The sequence below is a fragment of the Limulus polyphemus genome, unplaced genomic scaffold (genome assembly GCF_000517525.1).
Source record: "Limulus polyphemus unplaced genomic scaffold, Limulus_polyphemus-2.1.2 Scaffold77, whole genome shotgun sequence".
Taxonomy (NCBI): Eukaryota; Metazoa; Arthropoda; class Merostomata; order Xiphosura; family Limulidae; genus Limulus; species Limulus polyphemus.
The window spans coordinates 545,715-569,602 of record NW_013665687.1 but is presented as its reverse complement, the minus strand read 5'-3'; the positions used below and the strand labels follow the sequence as shown (position 1 = coordinate 569,602).

Sequence of the window (23,888 nt, the reverse complement as noted above, 5' to 3'; positions counted from 1 at the left end):
CTCTTTAATACACACATTTTTGTAGTAAAAATTACTTAGTATACCAAAAAATTAAGTTATACTTTGTATGTTTCTTGAAATTCAAATAAAAAGTACAACCAAACTATGAGATTCCCCAGGAATGCTACCTACTGTTTATTAACATAAAATGCTGAAACTTGTCACTGGACTTTACACAGAAACTTTTTTTTTTATCCTATCATTTAGAACAACTTGTGAATCCTTAAGAAAGAAATTCATGTAGGTTTTCTTGGTTTGGTTTGAATTTTGCATAAAGCTACACAGGGCTTTCTGTGCTCTCCATCCCTAATTTAGCAGTGAAAGACTAGAGGGAATGCAGCTAGTCATCATCACCCACCGCCAACTCTTGGGCTACTCTTTTACCAAGGAATAGTGGGATTGACCATCACATTATAACCCCCACATGGCTGATAAAGCAAGCATGTTTGGTGGAACGGGGATTCAAACCTGTGATCCTCAGATTGCGAGTCAAGCACCCTTGTAGCTTTTCTACTATCGTTTGTTTTATTTAACTTAAATAATTGCATAAATCTACTTATATTTTACAATGAATAGTGTTTTGTATTTTAAAAATGAAACATGCTAAGATCAAGCACTATATTCATACACTATTATTCAGAATAAAAGTTTTCTTTTATCTCAAAAAATAAATGGTAGAATAGTCCAAAAATATATTTTCTTTTAAACTAGATGGCACCACAATTTATGAGTAAAGTTCTAATGTTAGTAAAAGTAAAACTTTGAGAGCCTTGGACTAATAGATATCATTTCAGCCAAAGTATTGACAAAAAAATACCAATATAGTAAGAGATGGAAGACATTTTTTTCTATCTATATGTTATACAATCTGATAGTCTAACAGTATCAATTTAATGATTTTTTTTTACAAAAAGAAATATGTAAAACACTAGATATGTTAAAATAGACACATTGCAGGTACACTTGCCTAGGGCCATCCATTAACATCAGTAAAATAACTTAAACTCAATGATTAAACAGTTTTCAACCAACCACATTAATCCAACATTTACAAAACACTATCAATAACAAGTTCTTAGAAACCTATAAAATAAATATTTCATCTAACTAAACCCTTACACTTTTCTTTGCTATTTCTAAATTGTTAAAGGTCTTAAATAATTACCTCAAAAAAAAAAAAGGGAAAAAACTGACCACTCAGGCCCTTTCTAATTCCTTCAATTTAAGAAGACAGGACAAAGAGAAGTGAAGCTTCTTTCTACTCCAAGAACATTTCGGGATATAAATCATGAAAATGATATGCTTTAAAAAATGACTACATCGTATAAAATAATTTTTAATTTTTTTTTAATAGGGCATTGTACTTATGTACAAATTTGGAAGAAATACACATCTGTATCTTTCTTGCTTATAAGTTTAAATCATGACCATGTGTACAATGTACACTGGAATGTGACATAAAAAAGTAATGAGAAGGAAAAAAAAATCAACAAAAGAAATACCTGAAACCCAGTTATTTTATTATATGCTATATTTAAACTGTGTCTTGTTTCCACTAAACCAAAATATGTAAGCATTAAATGACACACACACTATACATTCACACATTTGCACTTATTTAAATATAATTATCCAATAACTGCAGTGAGGACTTTCCTATGAATTTCACACTATACATTCACACATTTGCACTTAATTAAATATAATTATTCAACAACTGCAGTGAGGACCTTCCTATGAACTTCGAGAATATTTTTGATATATTTTAAAGAGAAACAAAACTTGTGCATAAAGAATACAGAACATCCAGCCACCTATAAACTTCTATTAAAATAATACAGAAACTTCTAGCTACCCATAAAACCTGGTATGCAAAAAATGCAGAAACATTTAACCATTCACAAAATCAGTATGCAAAGAACATACAAACATCCTTCCAGTCATAAAAGCATATCTACTCTGGCCAGTTTATTCAATACATCCGAGATAAGAAGTTCCATTAGCAAATAGTTATTTTTCAATGAATAATAGAAACAATTTAGTAGATAATTCATTACAAAATGAAATTTAATAAAATATATTTTGAAAACAATGCACACAAATAAGTAAACTCTGGATTGTAGCTTTATTATTTAGTTTAAATATATAAAAAAAAACACCTGAAAATTGTACTCTTCTTAACAAAAATCTTAGATTATTGTTAGAATATTCAATAAATGAATACACTTATGTACCAGAAGTGGAAATTCTTGAACTTAGAACATTAGACTAAGCTGATCAGATGTACATTCTGATGTACATGTTAAACTGTTTGAATTATTCCAATTTGGGTATTTCAGTGGTCACTAAATTTTTTAATTAACATTTTGTTGACTAGAAATACTTTTACACAGAAAGGAATTTTATTTAAATTACAATTGACAACCATCATCCCTAGTTAAAAAGTTCATCAGAATTTCACTAAAACTATAGTTTTTTTACCTATTGCTTTCACATCAAGATATAATTATTTTCATTTTCCACATCAAGTAAAAACTCTAGCATATTTTGCAATAATATAAATTCAATAAAGTATGGAATAAATCAATAACTTTAAAATGTTAAACAATACTCAAGTTATTTTTACGACTGTCATAAATAGTTATAACAGAATATAATTTAACCAGTGGTGCTTATTAATATATTCTAAAACATCAATTTTTTTTTACACCAATCAGTGATCAATGGGAATGATAAGACTGTATGGAAAAGTATTCAATCAGTGGAGCTTGTAAGTGGCATAGGTAGCATGTCAATGACTCTTGTGATCAGAAAGCTAAGGCACTGTATATCTGAAACAAAATATGTATTATTTTACTTATTTGTAACAAAAAAGAACATTTTTGTTTAAATACATAGCATACATCAAAATTTGTTTGATTTTTTTTTGTCTCATGAAATACAATATTTACAGTATTTCCGATATCATTAATGAATACTTTCTCTTTAACAGCATGGTTAATGTTTAAAAAAGAAATCAACATATTACTTGTATTGTGATATCTTTCATGTTCATAATAAATCAAGCGATAGTTTTGTGTTCTGGTCAGGAGAAGTAATGCAGTAGTTTTGGCTGTAAAATAAGCAATAGTTTAGGAAAGTCATGCAGCAGTTATTGATTACATAATAAATCAAGCGATAGTTTTGTGTTCTGGTCAGGAGAAGTAATGCAGTAGTTTTGGCTGTAAAATAAGCAATAGTTTAGGAAAGTCATGCAGCAGTTATTGATTACATAATAAATCAAGCGATAGTTTTGTGTTCTGGTCAGGAGAAGTAATGCAGTAGTTTTGGCTGTAAAATAAGCAATAGTTTAGGAAAGTCATGCAGCAGTTATTGATTACAAGATGTACAATTGCAAAGAAAGGTCAAGCAACAATTAGAAGTGTGAATGGCCAATTTTTCTTGCATTTTTATACTTGCAAAAATATCTGAAATGAAAAAAAAAAGAATGTTTCACTAAAATAGTTTTTCCTAATGCACTACGATATTTTAAATCATAACTTAATTATATTAGCTGAACAGTTATACACATTAATTAAAAGTGCCAAATTATGTTTGTATGTAATGTTTAGTTGATATCTATTCAATTTAAAGACTAATTATTGTTTGTTTGTTTCGTTTTTAGCTCAAAGCTACACAATGGGCTATCTGAGCTGTGCTTGCCATGTGTATCAATACTTGGTTTTTAGTATTATAAGTCTTCAAACTTACTGTTGAGCCACTGAGGAGCAAACTATTTAGTGAGCTTCATTATTAACTATGCATTCAAAACAGAGATAACAACTGAGTTAAACCTAAAACTACAAATTAGAATGATAACTTAATTATAGCATTAACATATTGTGTTACATTGTTATGCACGTTCAAAAATACCCACTGAAAAAGTTAATCAATTTCATTATTGTTGTGAAAAATTAACAATATAGCAAATTTTGAAAGTTCTTTTATTACTAAAATACAAGAGCATACATTTGATGGATTTACTGATGCAAAAAACTTAATATACTGAAACATCACCTAAAAGGATTACCTAGTCTTTTAATATTATTTAACTGTAATTTCTCAAATTTCACATTTACATCAAAATATTAACAATGGAAACTGGATATTTGTAATTATGACTTAAAGATATTAATATCTCCTGACTACTGGCACGAAAAATATCTACTGTTTCAAACTTTATTCCAACAAAACTCAAGAAAAATGCAAGTCTTATAAAACAAGATCAAGAAAAATGTGGTCTATGAGTGTTATTTTATTATTACAAATATGAACATTTTAAAACCTACAGGTATTTTATATATTATAGACAAGTGATTAATTTTGATAGCCAATCCAATACTATTTTCTTTCAGCATCTTTTAGAGCAGTTTTTGATCTATTCAGAATGAAATATTACTAACCATGATTGTTATAGATCTGGCCTCACAGCTCTTCTTCTTCATTTACAGTTCAAATAATGCTACCTTGCTTTGTCTGTAAAATAAAGTTAAGAAACTTTATGGTTCTCACATAAAGACTCCTGTTGGTCATTACAGTATTTTTATTTAAAGAGAGAACAAATTTAGCTCACTAATTATTTTAATTTTACAGGTTTTTATTAACAGATAATATAATATTTGTACAATTGTTTATCTAAGAAATAAAAACTTTTTAAAACCAAATCATTAGATACATGTTTGTAAATAATAAAGCAACATTTAAATGAGAGGTAATCTTTTAGGTTTGTTTGTTTTAGAGTAAAGCCACATTGGGTTGTCTGCTGTGTTCACTGTGGAGAATTGAACCCTGGATTTTAGCAGTGTAAGTCCATAGACTTACTGCTGTTCCAACAGTGGACAATCTGTTAGGTGCCCTTAAATACATTAATACTCTATACGTACAAAACCTATACTTTCATTAAAAAATATGCTTTAAACTTTTGAATGTCCCTACCTTCACAATTTTCAAATAGGTCTAAGGTATCCAATGAAATCCCCATTGAAGTGTTGTCAAAAAGCTAAAGTGATGAATAGAATAGTACAATTTATTATTTTATAAATCAAAATACACAGAAATTTCACAAGAATGACTAGCACATGTATGGGTACCATGATGATCAAATACTTGAATGTAACATCAGAACGTCTGTGCATGAGTAATACATTACAATTACACTTAAACTTGTACATTACTTATTTTTGGAGATAAACCTGTTTCTACTATCAATTGTCATTACTTTCATGCAATTTCTATTAATAACCACAAAATTCTCATTTCATCAAAGAAGTGTTTAAAAATTTATCACAGTGTCAATAAACATTCTTAACCATTGTGTAACGATGTTGTCATAGGTGTACATTCTTCTTAGCCCTGATCAAATTTTATAAAATAAAACAAGAACTCAACAGTAATAAATATAAAATTAAACCTACTTTCAAAGGATTTGGTAAGACTAGTATTTGCAAATGCTACTTCAAGTTACTGGTGACTACAATATTATTTGGAGTTTTAATATTGATTTCCTAGTAGTAATTCGCAGCTTTTCCAAGTCAAACCAATATTTGCTTTGAATACTCACTAGTAAACCAAAGAATAAGAATACACTTAACTTTAATGAAAAATGTTGATTTTACTTAGTTCTTCATACATATACAAATTTTATACTTGTTTTAAAATAAAATATTCTTACATTTTCTGCCTTAAAACTATACTTGTTTTAAAATAGAATACGCTTACATTTTCTGTCTTAAAGATATACTTGCTTTAAAATAAAATATTCTTACATTTTCTGCCTTAAAGATATAGTAAGCAAGAAAAAGGACACATGATATTTCTATTATATTTAATTACTAGAGATTCTCTTCACCTGCCAGGTTGTGCTCTAGTCCATTTTCTTAAGCTTGTTGAGAGAAATAGGTTTGAAATGAACCCTAATTTTCAGCTGTTCAACATTTAAAGGATAAAGTACCAAGGTCACCTTACAACCACCATAACACACACACACACCAGTGATTAAAACTATCAAGTTTTCTTTTGCTAGAATCTAAACCATCAAGAGGACATACATAATTACTGTAAAGTAATATTAAGATAATCACAATAGGGTTATGCTCTAATATTATTCATATTGAATAGGATCATTTATTAATATACATTTCCCTACAATAAGTCTTAATGTGGAATCATAAATGGAATCCCAGTACTGCTCTTGGCATTAACAACTGCTACCATTCTATGAGAAATTCTGTCAACTACATTCCAAGTAAGTATTTGTTTCCACTTATTTCCACTGTTGTTTTAATAGTTTAGCTAACTCATGATGGCTAAGGATCTATGATGTAATTATTTGAATTAGCCACTTCAAATGATCCCCAAGGCATTCTATAGCATTTAATTCTTGATTTTGATTAAGTGACTCCAAGACTTCAATTCCTTTAGTTTAAATCAAGAAAGGGTTACAAACAATTTTTGGTTAAGATCATTACACTGCTGGAAAACACATACTGGCCTGCTGATAAAAAAAATTCCCCACAGCATTATGACATGTTCATTTATAATTTATTCATATCAATGGGCATGCACCTAGACATGCAGGTTATTCAAACATAAGTTAAATGCCCAGTGTACAGAAGCACCCCATAGCAGTCTTGTCCAATCCTTTACAGCTAGGATGATGTAATTACTAAGGAGTTGTTCATCTGTCTGCATCAAGGACCATGTCCAATCCTTTACAGCTAAGATGATGTAATTATTAATGAGTTGTTCATCTGACTGCATCAAGGACCATGTCCAATCCTTTACAGCTAAGATGATGTAATTACTAATGAGTTGTTCATCTGTCTGCATCAAGGACCATGTCCAATCCTTTACAGCTAGGATGATGTAATTACTAATGAGTTGTTCATCTGTCTGCATCAAGGACCATGTCCAATCCTTTACAGCTAGGATGATGTAATTACTAATGAGTTGTTCATCTGTCTGAATCAAGGCCCATGTTCAGCCCTAATTTTAAAAGTGGGTGAGGTGGATCATTCCATGAAATGATAACCATCAAGATTTCAGATCTGATGCGCTCCACACCAATCAAAATAATTGAGAGCATACTTAAGACTAATAAATGGTTTGCATGTCCCAAGTTCCTTAAAAGTAGCAATGGAAAGCATGTAACACAGGCCTCACAAATGGTGGTGAAACTGGATGCAGTAAAGCCACTGATTTTGTTACAAAGATGGTTTCTGTTACTTTTTCATCATCCCAACAAACTAATGCTTGTTATGCTGTGACAGAACTTTTAGACAACCAACACCAATGAATACATTTACACACATAAACAAATACATTATTACATATATCAATTTTGCACATTTCCTTGAGCTTTTAATTCACAACCTGTAGTACTATTATTCAGCCTAACAGCTCTTTCATATGTTTACTCACACTTTCATTCTGTCTTTTTACTGTTTTTTTTATTATGAACAAATCTATCACTTAAATTAATTTTCATACAGCAAACATCGTGGTCAAAACGCATTGCAGTGAATGCATGCAGTATACAACAGTAAAAAACACATCATCTCAAACTATAGCTGACAAGCAAATAATTGACAAATGAGAAAAGTGTTTCCAACTTAGTTTCTTGTTTTTATTCATTTGTTTAATTTTATGGTTATTCTTTGCATTATTAATTATCAGAAATAGCTCTTTTACTATTTCTAGTACTTATGAATAGATCTGGGTGTATGGATAATACTGGTTGGAAATTATGGTCTAATTATACCAAAAAAAGTAATGATAATCTAAGTACTACTTTTGTCAATAATGTAATGCTTACAATAACTTAACCAATGATTACAATAAAGTAATAGCAATGATAATTTTTTCTTTACCTTTGAAACTGTTTGAGTGGCAGCTACATTATTTTTCTTAAGACAACCAACCTCGATTAGGGACTGTAGCTTTTGAAGTTCTAAGAGAAGGGATCTAAAAAAAAAAAATAACAATCAAGAATAAATACCAAAATACAAACTTGTGTAAATGCTGCTTTTGAATATAACTTTTAAGCCCTCATTTAGTTTAAACCAGCATAAAACACATTGAATACTGAAATCATAAACATGTCACTTTCATTTGTAAAAATATTTATCAGGCATCTAAGACCTTTTCTGTATTTTTTTTTAATGCAGGGAGGTGTTCTTGACACCAGTTCTGGTAATAGACTAATGCTGTGCAATGTAATTTTCACTGTGGAAAGCCTTTGCATAATACACTGAAATCAATGATGTTCCATTTAGGATCGCAGGGGGACCATTTTTGAAAGTGTATAAATAACTCCACTCACAAGCTAGTTGGACCAAACTAGGCACACATGCTCAAGTACTATGGGCAGGTATCCGAAATTTTTTTTTTTGGGGGGGGGATGACCCCTCTTGAGGTAACTATAGAAGTAATTAGAAATAATTGAAAAGTTTCATTAGGACATTGGGGCCTCGGTATATCATTGGGGGGGGGGGGGGCTTTGAACCATGCATCAAAGCACAGGTAATTTATGCTAGTAGTATAAATTCCTGTTTGTACTTGCACTATGTAGAGGATCTGACCTGCTGACCTGAATGTGTCACCGAATGCTTTGTCTCGCGAAGTAATACCTTATTGGGAACTAATGCATACAAGGAGGATATTTCACGTGTAAAGTGGTGTCGGCATGTTATAGTATGCAGAATTTATTTTTGAATTTTTCTTGTTCCTCCAGTTATTATCTTACCACAATAGCTGTAACCTGTAACCATCATAAATCACTTGGAAAAAGTTTTTCACATGTTGTACCATTTTTTAATGATAATAAGTTGCCCAATTTTGTTGCAATCACATGATTTATCTAATGTGACAACATACTTCCATTTATCATATAGACATATTCACACAGCTTTTGATAGTTGGCCATATATTTTTAAGCTATATACATGCATAGTTTAGTTACATAGCTTAGAAGAAGCTTATGAACACATCACTTATACACCTGTTTCAAATCTAAATCCATGTGAATTATCTTGTTTACAGTTCCAAGATGGATTTGTACTTTAGTTGCATATTACTGCTGTGTTCTTGGATTACTTCTGGTAACACAATATTGAATTTTCTTTAGTATCTCCAGTGTGTGACTGCTAGCCAGTCATGGAGTAGCCTTATTTTCAGGCTGGAATCACACTTTCCCTTGTTCTACCAATAAAGTTCAACATTGCAAATATCCTTTTAATTTAAACACTAAAATTTTGTTCTTTGTATGCTTTTATAATTGTTGAATGGGAAAAACTTTACCTAAAGAAAGTGTTGCTATGTAACCTTTCCAGAAATGGTTAATTTTAGGTTCCAACTGTACCTTTCAAGTCACAAAATTTCAACTGAATTGCAACAAAAGAATCATAGCTTTTATAATTACAGGCCACAATAGTGACCAGGAACTAGGTGACTGGTTGTGCAAATTGTTACTGGTAAAATATAACACACGTCTAGAATTTTTAACATTATTTTTTACATTTATTTATTATATATAAACTTTCTGTATTAATTTTTTTGATGTACATTACATAAAAATCTATTCAAAATGACACTCCGTAATTTGTTTGTCACTGAATAAGCACTTGATACATACAAACACACATAACAAGTTACATTATGTCAAATTATGGTACATACTTACTTATTGGTAGTCTCTAAAGACTCCACTTTCTTTTTGAAGTCATCATTTTCACTTGTAAGCTTCTCCATACTAATAAACAATTATCAAAACTAAAACACCTTCCTTATTACTTAATAAAATAAATAAAAGAACTGTATAAATCAAATTCAGAGAATGACTATCTTCAAAAAAATGAATTAAATATTGTGGCTAACACTACACAATATCACAATTTGCTAAATATCAGTCATAAAACATTCAGATTGAATACAGTATTGCTTTCTAAGCACATAAACTCTAAATAAAAAAAACTTAAAGGAGATTGGTAACATTAAATACATAACAATTATCGACCTTGTTACAACTTCCATTTCTTATGACCAAAATAATTAAAAAATAACTATACAACACAAACAGCATTTACATTTAAAATTAACTTTTTTTCTAAAAGACTAAAACGAGAACATGAAAGTGAGTAGTTTAAATTTACTTGAGCTTTGGAATACTACCATCAAGAGGTTCTTTAAAAATCAAATCCTACAGCATTAAAAAAATGAGTGCTAAAGACATACCTTTTTTCCAAAGTATCTACATATTCTTTTTTTTTCCTTCTCAAGGCATGAAAGAGTTAGAGAAAAATGTCATTAAATACATTGATAAAATTTATTCTATTTACAGATTTCAGCACAAGAGAGTCATTATATAATTACTGGGAGTTAAAATATTGTATTTTGTTCTGCTCATTCTAAGTATGGGAATATAGTTTTCACTAAAATATATAACACAGTTACCCTATAAATATCATTTCATAATACAGAAATAAATTGTAATTTAAAAATGATAGTCATTTTTGGTGAACTAAAAAAGAAAACTAGAAACAGTTAAAATACAAAAATGTGTCCGTCATTATCAACAGACATGGACTATTTTTGGTAGGACAATGAGGAATAATGCTTTACATATGTTTACCAACTTTCATCAAAATCTGATCATTTTTGACTGAGTTATAGAGCAAAAATACTGTGAAAAATTGGTCCCCGTGTTAACAGATAAGTGTCTTTTTATTTTTGTGACCTTGACCCTCAAACACAAATCACTTCTAAGTTGGATCATAGTCCAAATGTATACCAACTTTCACCTAAATCCATTCAACCATTTTTAAGAAACCTTGCTGACAAACAAACACGAACAGGGTTGAAAACATAACCTCCATCCACCATTGGTGGCAGTGGTAAAAAATATTTGTTACCATTATTTTCACTTCAAATATGAAGTTAAGGTATCATATACCCTTTATATAGTGTTATCTAGGTGTTTTTTTTTTAATCAGAAAAACAGCTTCATTCCACACTTTTTGTGTGAAAATATATTGAAATAGGTACACACATATTCTGGCACATGTTGTGTAACACTACCACTGTGTATAATTTGCATATTATACAAATAAAGAAATACAAAAGAAATATCTTATGTTCTTGATAAGTTCTACAAATATGTCTGAATGCTCCTGAAAATAGGTCCAGACTTTGATGGGATGTGAAGAATTATTCTGAAATAAGGAAAACTAAAAATTAATTCAAAGTCAAATTACAGCACTAATGAGTATGCCCTAATTAGGACATATGCTACCATGACTCTTTAATGGTCTTTTAATAAAAACCTAAATCTTATCAACTTTACCTTAGTACACACTATAGGTACACTAATAATACATATTTATGCCCATTGTGAAATCTATAGCATCAACAGATCTGAAGTTATGAGTAAAAAAGCACTATGACTATGATGATTATGAGATGGCTGGATTATTAAGATTTGCTTTTTCTTCAGTTTTTACTAACATAGATTTAAGCAGTATTCCACATCTTGAACTGTTGATAGTTAGAAATAAGAACAAATAAGATGACTGCATTAATTCTCAGCTTAAGAAAGAACTGGGAAGTTTAAAGAATGATAAGGCCCCTGGACCAGATAATATTTCCCCAAGGGTTTTGAAGGAGTTTAAGGATTGGATATGTGAGCCATTTGCTACTATTTTTTTTGTAAGTCCTTGAATAGTGAGAAGGTATCAGAGGATTGGGAGTTAGATAGTGTCACTTTTTTTTTCAAAGGAGGTAATAAAAATTGTCCCAGTAATTATAGACCCACTAGTCTTACATCAGTTATGGGAAAAGTTTTGGAAAGTCTGATAAAAGATGCATTGCAAAGTCATTTAACATAGTTTAGAATTTAATTGGATAGTCAACATGGTATCACTGAGAGAAAACCTTGCCTTGCAAATCTTTTAACATTTTTTGAAAAAGTTACTGCTTATGTAGATGAGGGTAAGGGTGTGGATTTGGTGTATCTGGATTTTTAGAAAGCATTTGACAAGGTGCAACATAAAAGGCTCTTAAAATTTTTTTCCTATAGGTGTGGGGGATTAGTTAACAAATTGGATAGATGAATGGCTGGGATGGAAGAATAGAGTTCAGTCAAACTGGATTAATGTTACAAATTGGGTACCTCTGGGTTCAGTCTTAGGACCTTTGCTCTTTGATTTACATCAATGACATAGATGAAGGAATAGTCAATAAATTACTTAAATTTGCAGATTGTATTATGATCTTGGGTGTTGCTAGCTGTGAAGAGGATGCTGCTGATTTACAAAAGGATTCAGATCATTTAATTAGTTGGACAAAAAAATAGCAAATGGGTTTTAATTAAAATAAATGCATGTGGGATATCATGATTTGAATTATAACTATAATCTGGATGGGAATAACTTTAACGGTATCATAAAAGAAAGGGATTTTGGTTTAATAGTTGATCAGTCTCTTAAGCTATCCAAGCAGTGTGCTGTTGTAGTGGTAGGGCAAATAACATTTTAGGTAGATCCACAGAAATACTGAATACAAGTCTAAAAAGATTATCATTTCATTGTATAGGTCACTGTTAGGCCACATTTACACAGTGCAGTGTTTTCTAAATTTTTCTTTTCATTTCAAAGCACACCAGGAAATACTAAAACAAAATCTGACAAACTAGTGATTGTGGCACTCATAATAAAGTGAGAATAAATGCACACACAGAAATGTATGAAAAAGAAATGTGACAGATAAAATGGCTTGAGATTGTATTTTTACTTATGTTCATCACATTGAATCTGTAATTCTAATATATTTCACTATAACTTGCTTCTTATGTAGTTGTAGAAAAATGGAATTTTTGTAGCACACAGACGGGTCATTTGTGATGCACTAATATGCCTTCTGGGCAAAAAGTTTGACATTTAATTACTCAATATAAGGTGTTCTACTATAATCACTTTGCATATTACAATACCATTAAGAATTTCACGATTAACTTTTAGTGTTGTATCTGGAATACAATATCTAATAAAGCAGTTTGTGATGAAAACTTGGACTATGATAATATTTCAGTTAAATAAATTTAATACAATAACACTTCATTTACTCACAGCAATAATTCTTATTAACTTACACGTCAATTAATAATGAATTTAGGTTTTGAAATACAGTACAGAGAATTTTATGTACACTTACATTTATTGGAATTTGTCCACACAGGACTGTATCAATAACTTTTGTGAGAAGGTGACATATAATTGTGGATAGTACAACATAATTCAACAAGTATTGTGAACATACAAGTAGTGGACCATGATCATAAAAACTTAGATAAAACTGGCAGTTGCTCAGTGGCCAAAATTTCAAATTGGCACTAAGTTTCAAGATATTGCTAACTATAATTGTAACAAAAATTAATTAGTATAATATTGTAGCCTGATATTTAGTGATCACAAAAAGTGGCACAACTTTTTCCAATTCCCTAGGCCAATGAGCTTCTTCAAACCACTTCCAAGGTAACTGTACAACATGATAACCAAAACACTGTAATTTGGTTATAAGACTCAGCTTACTTTTAACCTTTGAGAAATTTTTGTTAGATGCACCAGGATATTCTTTTGCAATTATTCTGTATTCCTTAATATTTTCTGATTCAAGGACACCAAACATCTATGAAAAATTACACTTCTGTAATAAATGGGAGCCTCTAAAAAATTATGACTCCTGTAACATCAGATGTATATTTCCATTTTTTGTATTGCTTTTTCAACATTTTTCTAGCACCTATAGAACCTTTTAAAAAATTTTTTTTTCTTTTGCATTTATGATTGATATAAGAGTATCATAGAAACATTTATTGACAATATTAAGTACCATACAGCTTAACCCTAACCAAACTAAAGCAAAAAACGTACACGATTTACAATATTAACTTATCTCTGTATGATTTATCGAGTATAGGTCGTACTTAATAAAAGCTTAACTACTCGTAGGTCTAAGACAAGTGGACTTACAATTACAAGTTACAACTTACACTGAGTTGCAAATTTCGGTGTCTGCGATTAAAATTTTGTAATATTCTAGAAATCTTGTATTTAAAGTACTGTTACTATAAAGATGCTAATTTGACCGCAAATGTTGTGTGGATTTCTGCTAGTAAATAACTAAACCCAATAAAGACGTTACCTTATTTTTTATTTTTCTACGAATTTTTTTCAGTGACCTTTCTTCTGCTTTAGACAGAGGAAGCCTCTGAGGAATAGGATAGCCCTCTGCCAGCAGAGTGCGCTTTTCTTCCTCTGAAAGTACTAACACTCCCGTTGCACCTTTCTGAAAATCATGATTATTATTATTATTTTACCATCGAGCAGCATCTACCACATTTTAACACAAAATGAGGATTTATTAAAATTATTTCGTAACAGAATAAGTTCTAAAACCAATTAGTAAGTACTTCAGTAAAGTTTCGTATAATATTTATATGCTTAAAAGTTAAAACCTGACAGGATCACCACGTTTGTCACATTTTAACACGAATAAAAGAATACGAATTATAAATCTGATACTACAAATTTTAATACGCAGCGTCACATGCCTTGAAAATATAAACAATAGATGTGACATCAGAGGTTTACTTGTACAAACCTTCAGCAATAATCATAGTCTTTAAGTTTAACGGTCTAAACGTGCTTGGTATGTTTCTCACAACACTGAGAGTTCAGGAATTTTTTTATTTGTATACATTATATACATAAAAAACAAAACTATCTTTATATGAGAAACGTATACTCTGCGCTAATAACAAAGATAAAACAACAAACATTATAACAGTTGGCAGAGTCAAACTTGATATTAGCAGATAAGGTTAAAAAAGAAACCGAAAAACGTACGCTCTACGAACATTACAAGTTAGAAGGACACCTGTTAATAATATTGAACAATATGACAAAACTATCTTAGAAACGTATACGAGTACTCTGCGCTAATAACAAAGATAAAACAACAAACATTGTAACAGTTGGCAGAGTCAAGCTTGATATTAGCAGATAAAGTTAGAAAAGAAACCGAAAAACGTAAGCTCTACGAACATTACAGATTAGAAGGACACCTGTTAATAGTATTGAACAATACGACTTCATAAAAGGCACAGACAAAATTTAATTTTAAATGAACGTACAGGCAAACGTGCACGTGTCATATTCATAAATTAAGTATACATGTGCAGGCATACGAAGCAGAATCAAGCTAATAAGACTAATATTAATTTGAACATATAATAACATAGCAATGAAGTAAAAAAAAAAAGAAAAAAAAGATAGTTATTTTTATTGTAATCAATAGCTGAAAAATATTTGGCGTGCATTTTTATATCTTAAATTAATTGTTCTAAGTGAAATATTCATTAGCTATTTACACAAGACCATGCAACTTATATAGAAACTTCTAGCTACTATAAACACATACACCATTGTAAAAAAGAAAGAAATATGTATATGTAGTTATCTATACGCCTATATGTATACACGAATTTTCAACTAGTAATTTATAAAATGTGAATAGTCGATTCAGATCTGAATACAAGTGTTGAATCGACTATTCACATTTTATAAATTACTAGTTGCACGTAATGTTTAACAGTTATATTATAATCGAGTAAATACGCTAGAAACAAGTCAACTTTATGTACCGTCAAAATTTTATACAAAATTACAACTTTTTGCTCTTGTTCTCATAAAACACGAATAGAATGTTACTGTAAAGAGATAATAGCGTTAAGCCTTCATAAGGATATTATAATAACTTCCACAGACAAAGAAGAAACAAGAACCCAAGTTCAGAAAAACAGCTTTGACTGCTAAATTCGTATTTAAGCTATTGTTTGTTTCCTGATATCCGTGCAAAATTACAAAAGGACTAGCGCAGCCAACTGCTGTTGAGTTTTTTTTTTACGTAGTGGGATTCAAAAGGTGGCCTTGCATATCCATAATCCAACTATTTACCCCAGTAGCGAAACTAGTACAATTAGTAAATTCATTTATACATCTTTAAAAATCCCCACTTCCACGACATGAGGTTTTTGAATATAATATAACTTACAATATTTTTGTTTGTTGTGAAGCGCAAAGTTATAGAATGGGCTATATGAATCCTGTATTTTTAGCATCACAAGTCCTTACTTCTGAGCCGCTGGAGGAGTGTGTGGAATGGAATTTGGAATTAAGCACAAAGCTATACAATGGGCTATCTGTACTCTGTCCACCACGGGTATCCAAACCCGGTTTCTAGCGTTGTAACTCCGCAGACATTCCGCTGTGCCACAGGGGGGGGGGGCAAGGGGAGTGTGTGTGGGGTGGTGGTGGTGGGGCTTATGGTAAGATCCAAAAAATATTATTCTAATTTATACACATCTGTCAACATTGTACAGTTACACGAAAATGAACACAAAGATGGGGTGTCTGGGGATTACCTCTGGACAAAAGTGTTGATATTTAAGTTAAAAATTAAGCATTCTAAGGCATTTAAAATTGTGACAGCAACAAACATCTCATTTGATTAAGGTAATGAAATACCTAGACGCATAGTGCTGTCAAATAATGCTGTTGGGTTAAGTATAACAATTTCCATCATCTGCACATGAGCAATTAAAACGGAGATGACAAGTTGTTATTGTTCCTTAGATTTCCGCGATCGCGAATGGTAGAAATCGGCTATATTCTACTACTGTCATGACAAAGACGGATGAAGATTTGAAAAATAAAACAAAACAAATAACCTTTTCTTTTTGTTCTTTTGATTTTATCATCGGGAAATTTGAGACGTTTGTCAGTAAGCTAAGAATGAGGGCAAAGTATCAGGAGTTGATAGGTATGTGTATATATGTATTTTATTGCAAACGAATTAATCTTAAGTTGTCGACTTCTGTCTTAAACAAAGCAAGTGGGAATCCTCAATAGCCATGGCACTTGAAATCTTTTTAGGCAGGATTAGAGTAAATTAATCTATGAATCTTTTTGTCCTTTTTATTAGCTATATTTTTGTGCTCTAGCAATATCAAGTGTGGGGCGCGCACATGATTCTATTTTATTACTCATCAGGATCTCTATCAGCCTACCCTTAAACTGAAATTCTTTTATACAGGATTAGAATAAATTAATCTATGAGGCCTTAGGCGTGGTCAATCGAAAGGGTTTGGCCTCCTGAGTACAAAACTATAATTCGATCTCAAATCAGTCAAGAGATGGCGGAGCTATGAACTAAAAGTTTGTACTTGAAAAAAAAAAAAAATCAGAGCCATTCTGTGAGCCGCTATGCCGCTGCTAAAAAAATAAACACAACAAATTTAGAGAAAATTTGGTACTATTTATGATTCACACTTTATTTATTTATTCGATTAAAAATAATACTTACCGATTGATTATTTATAACTAATGAGGAATTTGATCGTTTTAAACATGATGGCATAACGATTATGGGTGAAGGGAAGCCACTCTTATTGGAAGAGGAAGAAGTTGAGGAAGTGCTGACAGTTACCGTTGGTGGCGGAGATGGGTTACTTAAACAACGAAAAGGCGATAAACTTCCATCAGAATCGCTACTGTTGCTTGAGGGGGGAGTCGGGGGAAGAGAAAATCCTGGTGAACAAAGGGAAGATGAGTACTTTTAAACAACACGCTTAAACCAAAATGAAAATAGAAATTTCCAGAAGCAAAGCTCAATTTAAAGGTTGTTTATATGTCGTTTTTTACTTATTATCTAAATGCTAATAAAAATGCACTTATCTAGTAGCTCCCATTATAGCCACACGTGTTCGTAAATATCAAAGGTCATTCCTCCATAACTGCCACGAACGAAACTGTTCCCACGCGTAAAAGTATTTGTACGTGATCTTACCTTTAATACATTTCCAAATACGCCCTTTTTTGTATAAAATACGCATTGCAAGCAATGATGTTTTCCATCTTTCTTGTAGAACTCTTGAAAATAAGTATTGCATTTAAAAATTCGATTAAAGTAAATAAGAAAACATACTATCTGTTCGTGGCAAAAAAAAAAAAAATCGCCTCCATTACTAGTAACGGCTAAATGCCCAATTAAGAATGAATTTATTAATGACTTCCAGAAAATTTCTATGCAGAGTCCCCTTCCAAACGATGGAGTGAGTTTGACATTTTTTAAAAGGAACATTAAAATTATGTGGACAAAAATGTAGTGAAATTTAACAATAACTGAATAAGCCTGTAAATGAAACTTAAAAACTCACACGAGAACTGCAGCAACATAAATATAGCAAATGAGACAAGTTTTTCCAATTTTTTCCTGTTTAACTTGTCTACTTTTATATCACACTTTTACAGGTTTTGCGCTTTCACGCAATTCGTCACTTTTTTTATATCACATTTTTATATGGCTGATACCTTTATTCTGACGTGGCTGTTTTCGTATATGTAAAACTACATTAATCCAATAAACCTTCCAGTAACGTTACCACTTCATTCTTAGCCAGGACAGCAAGGAAAGTGTTAACACTTTAAGTACAATAAGTACTCTTATTGCAATAGTATATTATGTCATAACTTTATTCAACATATATATAGTTTGTTGCTCAAATTAGCATTTTCTAAACCGAAAGATACTCGTTTTCAAATTTATTTTAAAGACAGTTTTACACAAGTGACATAACTGTACGTCAACTTATAATCGAAAATACAACAGCAAAATATACTTTGAAAAAATATTTATATCTTAAAGACATGTACCATGAAAATTACGTGAATTTTATTTAAAGCTTTGCAAGAAGGCTAGTTATGAAACGAAAAATACAATTGGTTTATCGTAACATTAAATGTTATAGATTTAACTCACCAGAAGTCTCCAGTTTAATGTTTATATTGGGCATTAACAAACGGCGACGTTTGGCGCCTTTGACTCCAATTTCGGAATTTTTAGCTAGCACAATGGTTGGTTTTTTTAGTAGACTCTGCTGTGCAGGACCCGTTGTTCGACAAGTGTCGTCTGGTGATATGTAGGGAGGATATTTAGTGGCGGGACTCGGGGGAGAGGACAGTGGTTCCTGCTTCACAGTGATTTCTGTCTCACCAGTTGCAGATGTCAGTGGTATCGCAGGAAAACATTCGGACACTACATCTGAATAAACAAGGAAAAAAAAATATTTTATCATAACTGCTCGACCTGTGTAACACACTTACTTATTAACTGCACTATATTTTAACTCTGTTAAAATTGTATCTTAATCGCCTGATACGCTCAGTTATATGTCTTGAGTACTATACTTTTCCAAACTTAATAGCTCCTTTTAGATGTTCTAGTGATGCTCCAGAACAACATAGGAAGGTATATAGTGGGACGTAATCTGCATACGGATTACTTATAGAGCTCAGCAACGTGATTTCTGATTTAATTTGGGTGTGGGGGAGATTTCTTCCGCTGGAAGCTCTTGGATTTTTCTAAAATGAAAACTTAATAGTACGTAGTCCAGAAAAGCGTAAAGCTCGTACTTTATTGTCAAGTGTTTCTAATCTTTATTTAGGTGAGGAAGATAGGTGTCCACTTTCATACAGTTGCTATTTCGATGGCTCATTCCTTACGAAAACATTAAGTCCATAAATGATGATTCAACTAACTGATTAAAATGTCTTCCCGTAGCACCTCATATATTGTGATAAATGAGGTTTGGAAAACCCATATAAACCATTTTTTAAACAGTTGCCTAACTAATTTGATAAAGGCATGAAATCTTAAGTTTGCTTTCTTTTCTTTGATAGATTTTGGAATTACTGCAAAAACTCAAAGCTATATTTGAATCAAAATTATCCCCCCCCCCAAAAAAAACACACACACAACCTTTCCATATATGGAAATTGCATCTAGGTGTTTTTGTTCTCCGACGTAAAATATTTTTGTTTTAACAAAACTGTGATCGAGCAAGATTCCGTCCACAGTCATGCGGCTTTTATTCGCATAAAAGTCTTAAAAAACTGCTAGAAATCTTGCTAATCGTCGAGACACATTATTAAAACTTGAATAATGAGGTTGACCAAGTTCTATTTAAAACCGGTTATTCTTGATCGTATTACTCTAGAATTGATATACTTAATATCATCTCATGTCGGTACAATCTACGCAAGACTTCTGCTCTAATCTAGCAGGATTATAAAAACATTGTTTGGTATGTTAATAATCAACGAGCGAAGTTCAGAACTTTACAGACATTTATTTTTAATCGAAAACAATTTTTTTCTTGTCAGGTTGAAAAGCGATGCTCCAAATTCAAAGATCTGAAACTCATTTAATACCAGATCAGAATTTCAAAGGATAGTACATCATTAACCGAATAATTAGTCTCGAATGTGACTATAATCAGAGAAAACTGTATTTGAAATTCGAATGAGCCTCAAAATTTACCTCTTAGTACCAGATAAGAATGGAGAAGACAACTTATAATCGAACAATGCTATTTGTCTCAAAGTAAGTTTAAAAAGTTATTTCAACAAATGTTAGATAAAAGGAAATAAAATTCAAACAAGGATTTAGATATAATATTTTAGTAATGTGTCAATATAATATGTTTCTTCCTAAATGAGACCCCAGTGGCTCAGCGGTAAGTCTGAAGATTCATAACGCTAAAAACCGGGTTTCGATCCCCATGGTGGGCACAGCACAGACAGCCTATAGTATAACTTTATGCTTAACAGCAAACAAATAAATTTTCCTAAATGATACTATTCGCCACAAGAGAGACAATCACCAGGTTGGTGGGGGAGAGGGGACATTAACCATGACACGGAATTCCAAGGAATGCAGCTTCTTAATCGAGACGATGATGTATAAGAACTCAGCCACGAACCTGATTGAGTACAATAAAAAAAACTGTTATGCCCCACTGAATTAAGGTCTCGCTATCTAAATTCCACGAATAAATGCAATTGTATGAACTTATTTGTATTTCAAAAGATTTCAATTTTACTTTATTAATCTATTAATAATACATTAAACAATCTATTTCAAACGTATGATACATAATAATTAGATAGCGTTTAATTAAGCGTAACAAAAGTTGAAAAGCACAGTTTTTTGAATCCAGACAAAAAAAAAAAAGTCTGTATTGAGGCCACTATCATTCAAAGTTTGGATAATACACATGAAATATTTTACTACCCGTCAGCATATACGTGTTCGAACAGTGAAAAACAGTTAGTTTGACTATATTAATATTAAAGCCACTGATTATCAAAAATTTCGAATTCCTGTGGTAGAGATCCGCATGTACTTTTCACATTGGTGTTGAAAACTGAGTATGAAAGGTGGATTAGATGTTCATTTAAAAGACCTGTTTATCGTCTATTGTTAGAATAATGTTGCCAGTTTTTGGCGCGTGTATTATAATTGTTGTAGTTCAAAACAATGGCTTGTTTTGTAATTGAATAAATCTATAAGGTAAGAAAAACGAATATGGGTATATACAGGAAACTATATTTTCTTCTTTCTAGATTTTTTATTGGACTTAAAACTTAACTTCGTACCTTAATGCAAAAAGAGCTCGTATTTACTCCATGAAATATACAGTTCTAGGTTTTCGTTTTGGTGATTGTGTGAACCACGTAGTCTTAATACAACAAGTATATGCATTGTTTTACAAAATTCGATTAAGTTTGTAAATTTCCAGTTCTTTCTCTCATAAACAGCAAGAGTTGTTCTACATAATTTTCTGGCTAGCGCATGTGAGTAATATTACTTGTTACCACCACATAATGAAGGTCAATGAACGTGAAAAAAACATGCGTCATAAGAAATTGCTCGACTCCACCCTAACGACAGAGGTATTCAAAAGGAAAATATCAGGTACTGGCTTAACACACAAATAGAATATTTTTAGCCAAAGTTCGTCCTACTTCATAAAACTATTGTTTCATAGTTGACCAGTGTTTTAACATACTAAATATGCTTCATTGTTTTACGAATAAGAGGAATGTGAATCCACCTATCTTGACCAACTCGTGTTTTACCAGCTTCCAAGTTGAGCTGTACTAGTTAATTGTATAACCCATCCCCGGAAGTTATAAACAGGTTTCACCATAATTGCAACAAGTATTTGCACGTATGATTTGCCGAGTTACAAGAATGGGAATTATAATTATGCTTGAGCAACCATAAATAAGTAGTCAAATATGCTTTTTTTTTGCGATAAATTTAAACCTGTCAAAACGCCCAGGCGGAACAAAGTATTTGGCACATGTGCCCACATTTTGAACTCAGAACTGGAGAAATTATTATAGATTATAAGGAAACTTTGTACGGGGATAAAATAATACAGGGTAATGTATAAAAACATATTTAGTTGAAAAATTACATTGTGGTTAAACGTTTACAATAAGACTGAGTATTAACATAAAACATTAATTTTTAGTCACAAATAATAATGTGTGTACTTCAATTGGTTACGAGATTGTATAGGTTTTGTTTTAATGTGATCTAATAGAATAAAAGACAATAGTTGAAATTTACAAAGAAAATGAATAACAAAAATGAAAAATAAAACGCAAAAGAAGCACAAGGCAACATTATAAGTAATTAAATCCAGATTTTGTATTGAACCGAAAGAAAAACAAACAAAGTTAACAGTAGAAAAGAAAAACGAAAATGTTGAACCAACGCGAGCAAATTGATGCATAACTACGTGGCTGAAAAGTTCCTAAACATTTCTCTGTGTATAGACCCAGAACTTATTATCATCCGGCGGTTCAAATTTTTCGCCGTAGGTATAAAATGATAAGGTACACATTGTATTATTGTTATTTTTCCATGTTTATGAAGAGTTTCCCACCCATATCCTCATAAAAGGAGTTTTGTAGACTGTACAGTACAATTCTTCATCGAAGTAAATACTTAGTATTAGCTTCTGATCTAAGCAAGCTACCTACATAGATCAAAACCAAAAATCTACCCCGTAATGAGCATAACCAGATTAAATGTAGATTAGTCGCAAATCCATATACTAAGCTAACAATGCAAAACAATTTCCACGATAAAAGTGTAATAAAAAATATTAAACATTATAAACTTATGTATATTAAATATTTATGAAAGGGACATTAAAAAAAGAATAGCGTATTCTTGTAGTCCTTCCACGAGGTTCAATCATGCTTACTCTATACAAAAGAAATACTGTTTTAAGAAGCCACATTTCTACATCAATTAATCGTTTGTTTGAAATGTTAACTACTCACTCAAGAGCAAAGAAAGTCTGGTAAAAATACAATAACAAAAGAGTAATATGAAACAAAATTTCTAAAAAAGAAACAATTCGTTTTGATTCAGAATTATTTATTCCATATCGAAATAAGACAAAAATTGCTAGATTAAGAGTAAAATTAAGGTGGTGAAGTTTGTCATTTTCAACAACTGTAAATAAAAACTGTTGTCTTATTCAGGTACACTGATGTCCAATAGATAAGTTAAAGTATCTCCAAAACATGGGGTCATAAATGTTAAATGAAGAGTAAATTGAACACGGGCAGCAAAGGAAAAACAAAACAAGCAAGTACAAGTGAACAAATAAAACAGTCTTTATTTACAACAGCATTTATATGTTTCACCTACTGGCCAACTTCTAACTGTTTGTATTCAAATTATCTGCTGGGGCTGTACAGGCTTTTGAAACATTTGTTCAGGACAAATACAACAAATATTATACCGCACTTTCAAATCAAACAACATGTGTCTTAGTGCGGTATCCCATAATCCATAAATTACTTAAATCAGTCCACAGTGGTATGTCTGCGGACTTACAACGCTAGAAACCGGGTTTCGATACCTGTGGTGGG

General features: G+C 31.3%; 2 protein-coding genes across 2 annotated transcripts in view; both read right to left on the bottom strand.

Moving 5' to 3' along the window:
• Positions 1-617: 617 nt before the first annotated feature.
• Positions 618-10,304, bottom strand: LOC106467044 (cyclic AMP-responsive element-binding protein 3-like protein 1). The gene is made up of 6 exons (XM_022395698.1): positions 10,270-10,304; positions 9,719-9,787; positions 7,908-8,001; positions 4,975-5,038; positions 4,443-4,515; positions 618-2,831 (listed from the first exon to the last, which is right to left on the bottom strand). The coding sequence occupies exons 2-5, from the start codon at positions 9,784-9,786 to the stop codon at positions 4,502-4,504; spliced, it is 240 nt and encodes a 79-aa protein (XP_022251406.1). The 5' UTR covers position 9,787; positions 10,270-10,304; the 3' UTR covers positions 618-2,831; positions 4,443-4,501.
• A 3,865-nt stretch (positions 10,305-14,169) lies between these two features.
• The window catches only part of LOC111083009 (cyclic AMP-responsive element-binding protein 3-like protein 2), a 32,618-nt gene continuing 22,899 nt past the window's right edge, over positions 14,170-23,888 (bottom strand). Inside the window, exons 4-6 of the mRNA XM_022395692.1 lie at positions 18,910-19,191; positions 17,455-17,678; positions 14,170-14,376 (exon numbers count right to left, since the gene is read on the bottom strand). Of these exons, the coding sequence (XP_022251400.1) occupies positions 14,200-14,376; positions 17,455-17,678; positions 18,910-19,191 (683 nt within the window). The 3' untranslated portion in view covers positions 14,170-14,199. The remainder of the gene's footprint in view (positions 14,377-17,454; positions 17,679-18,909; positions 19,192-23,888) is intronic.

Bases quoted from the DNA above. Each gene is read 5' to 3' on its own strand.
- LOC106467044 (XM_022395698.1), bottom strand. From the start codon at position 9,786: ATGGAGAAGCTTACAAGTGAAAATGATGACTTCAAAAAGAAAGTGGAG. The intron at 8,002-9,718 runs GTAAGTATGTAC...TTTTTTTTTTAG, and splicing joins TCTTTAGAGACTACCAATAA to ATCCCTTCTCTTAGAACTTC. The intron at 5,039-7,907 runs GTAAAGAAAAAA...TCATCACTTTAG, and splicing joins CCACTCAAACAGTTTCAAAG to CTTTTTGACAACACTTCAAT.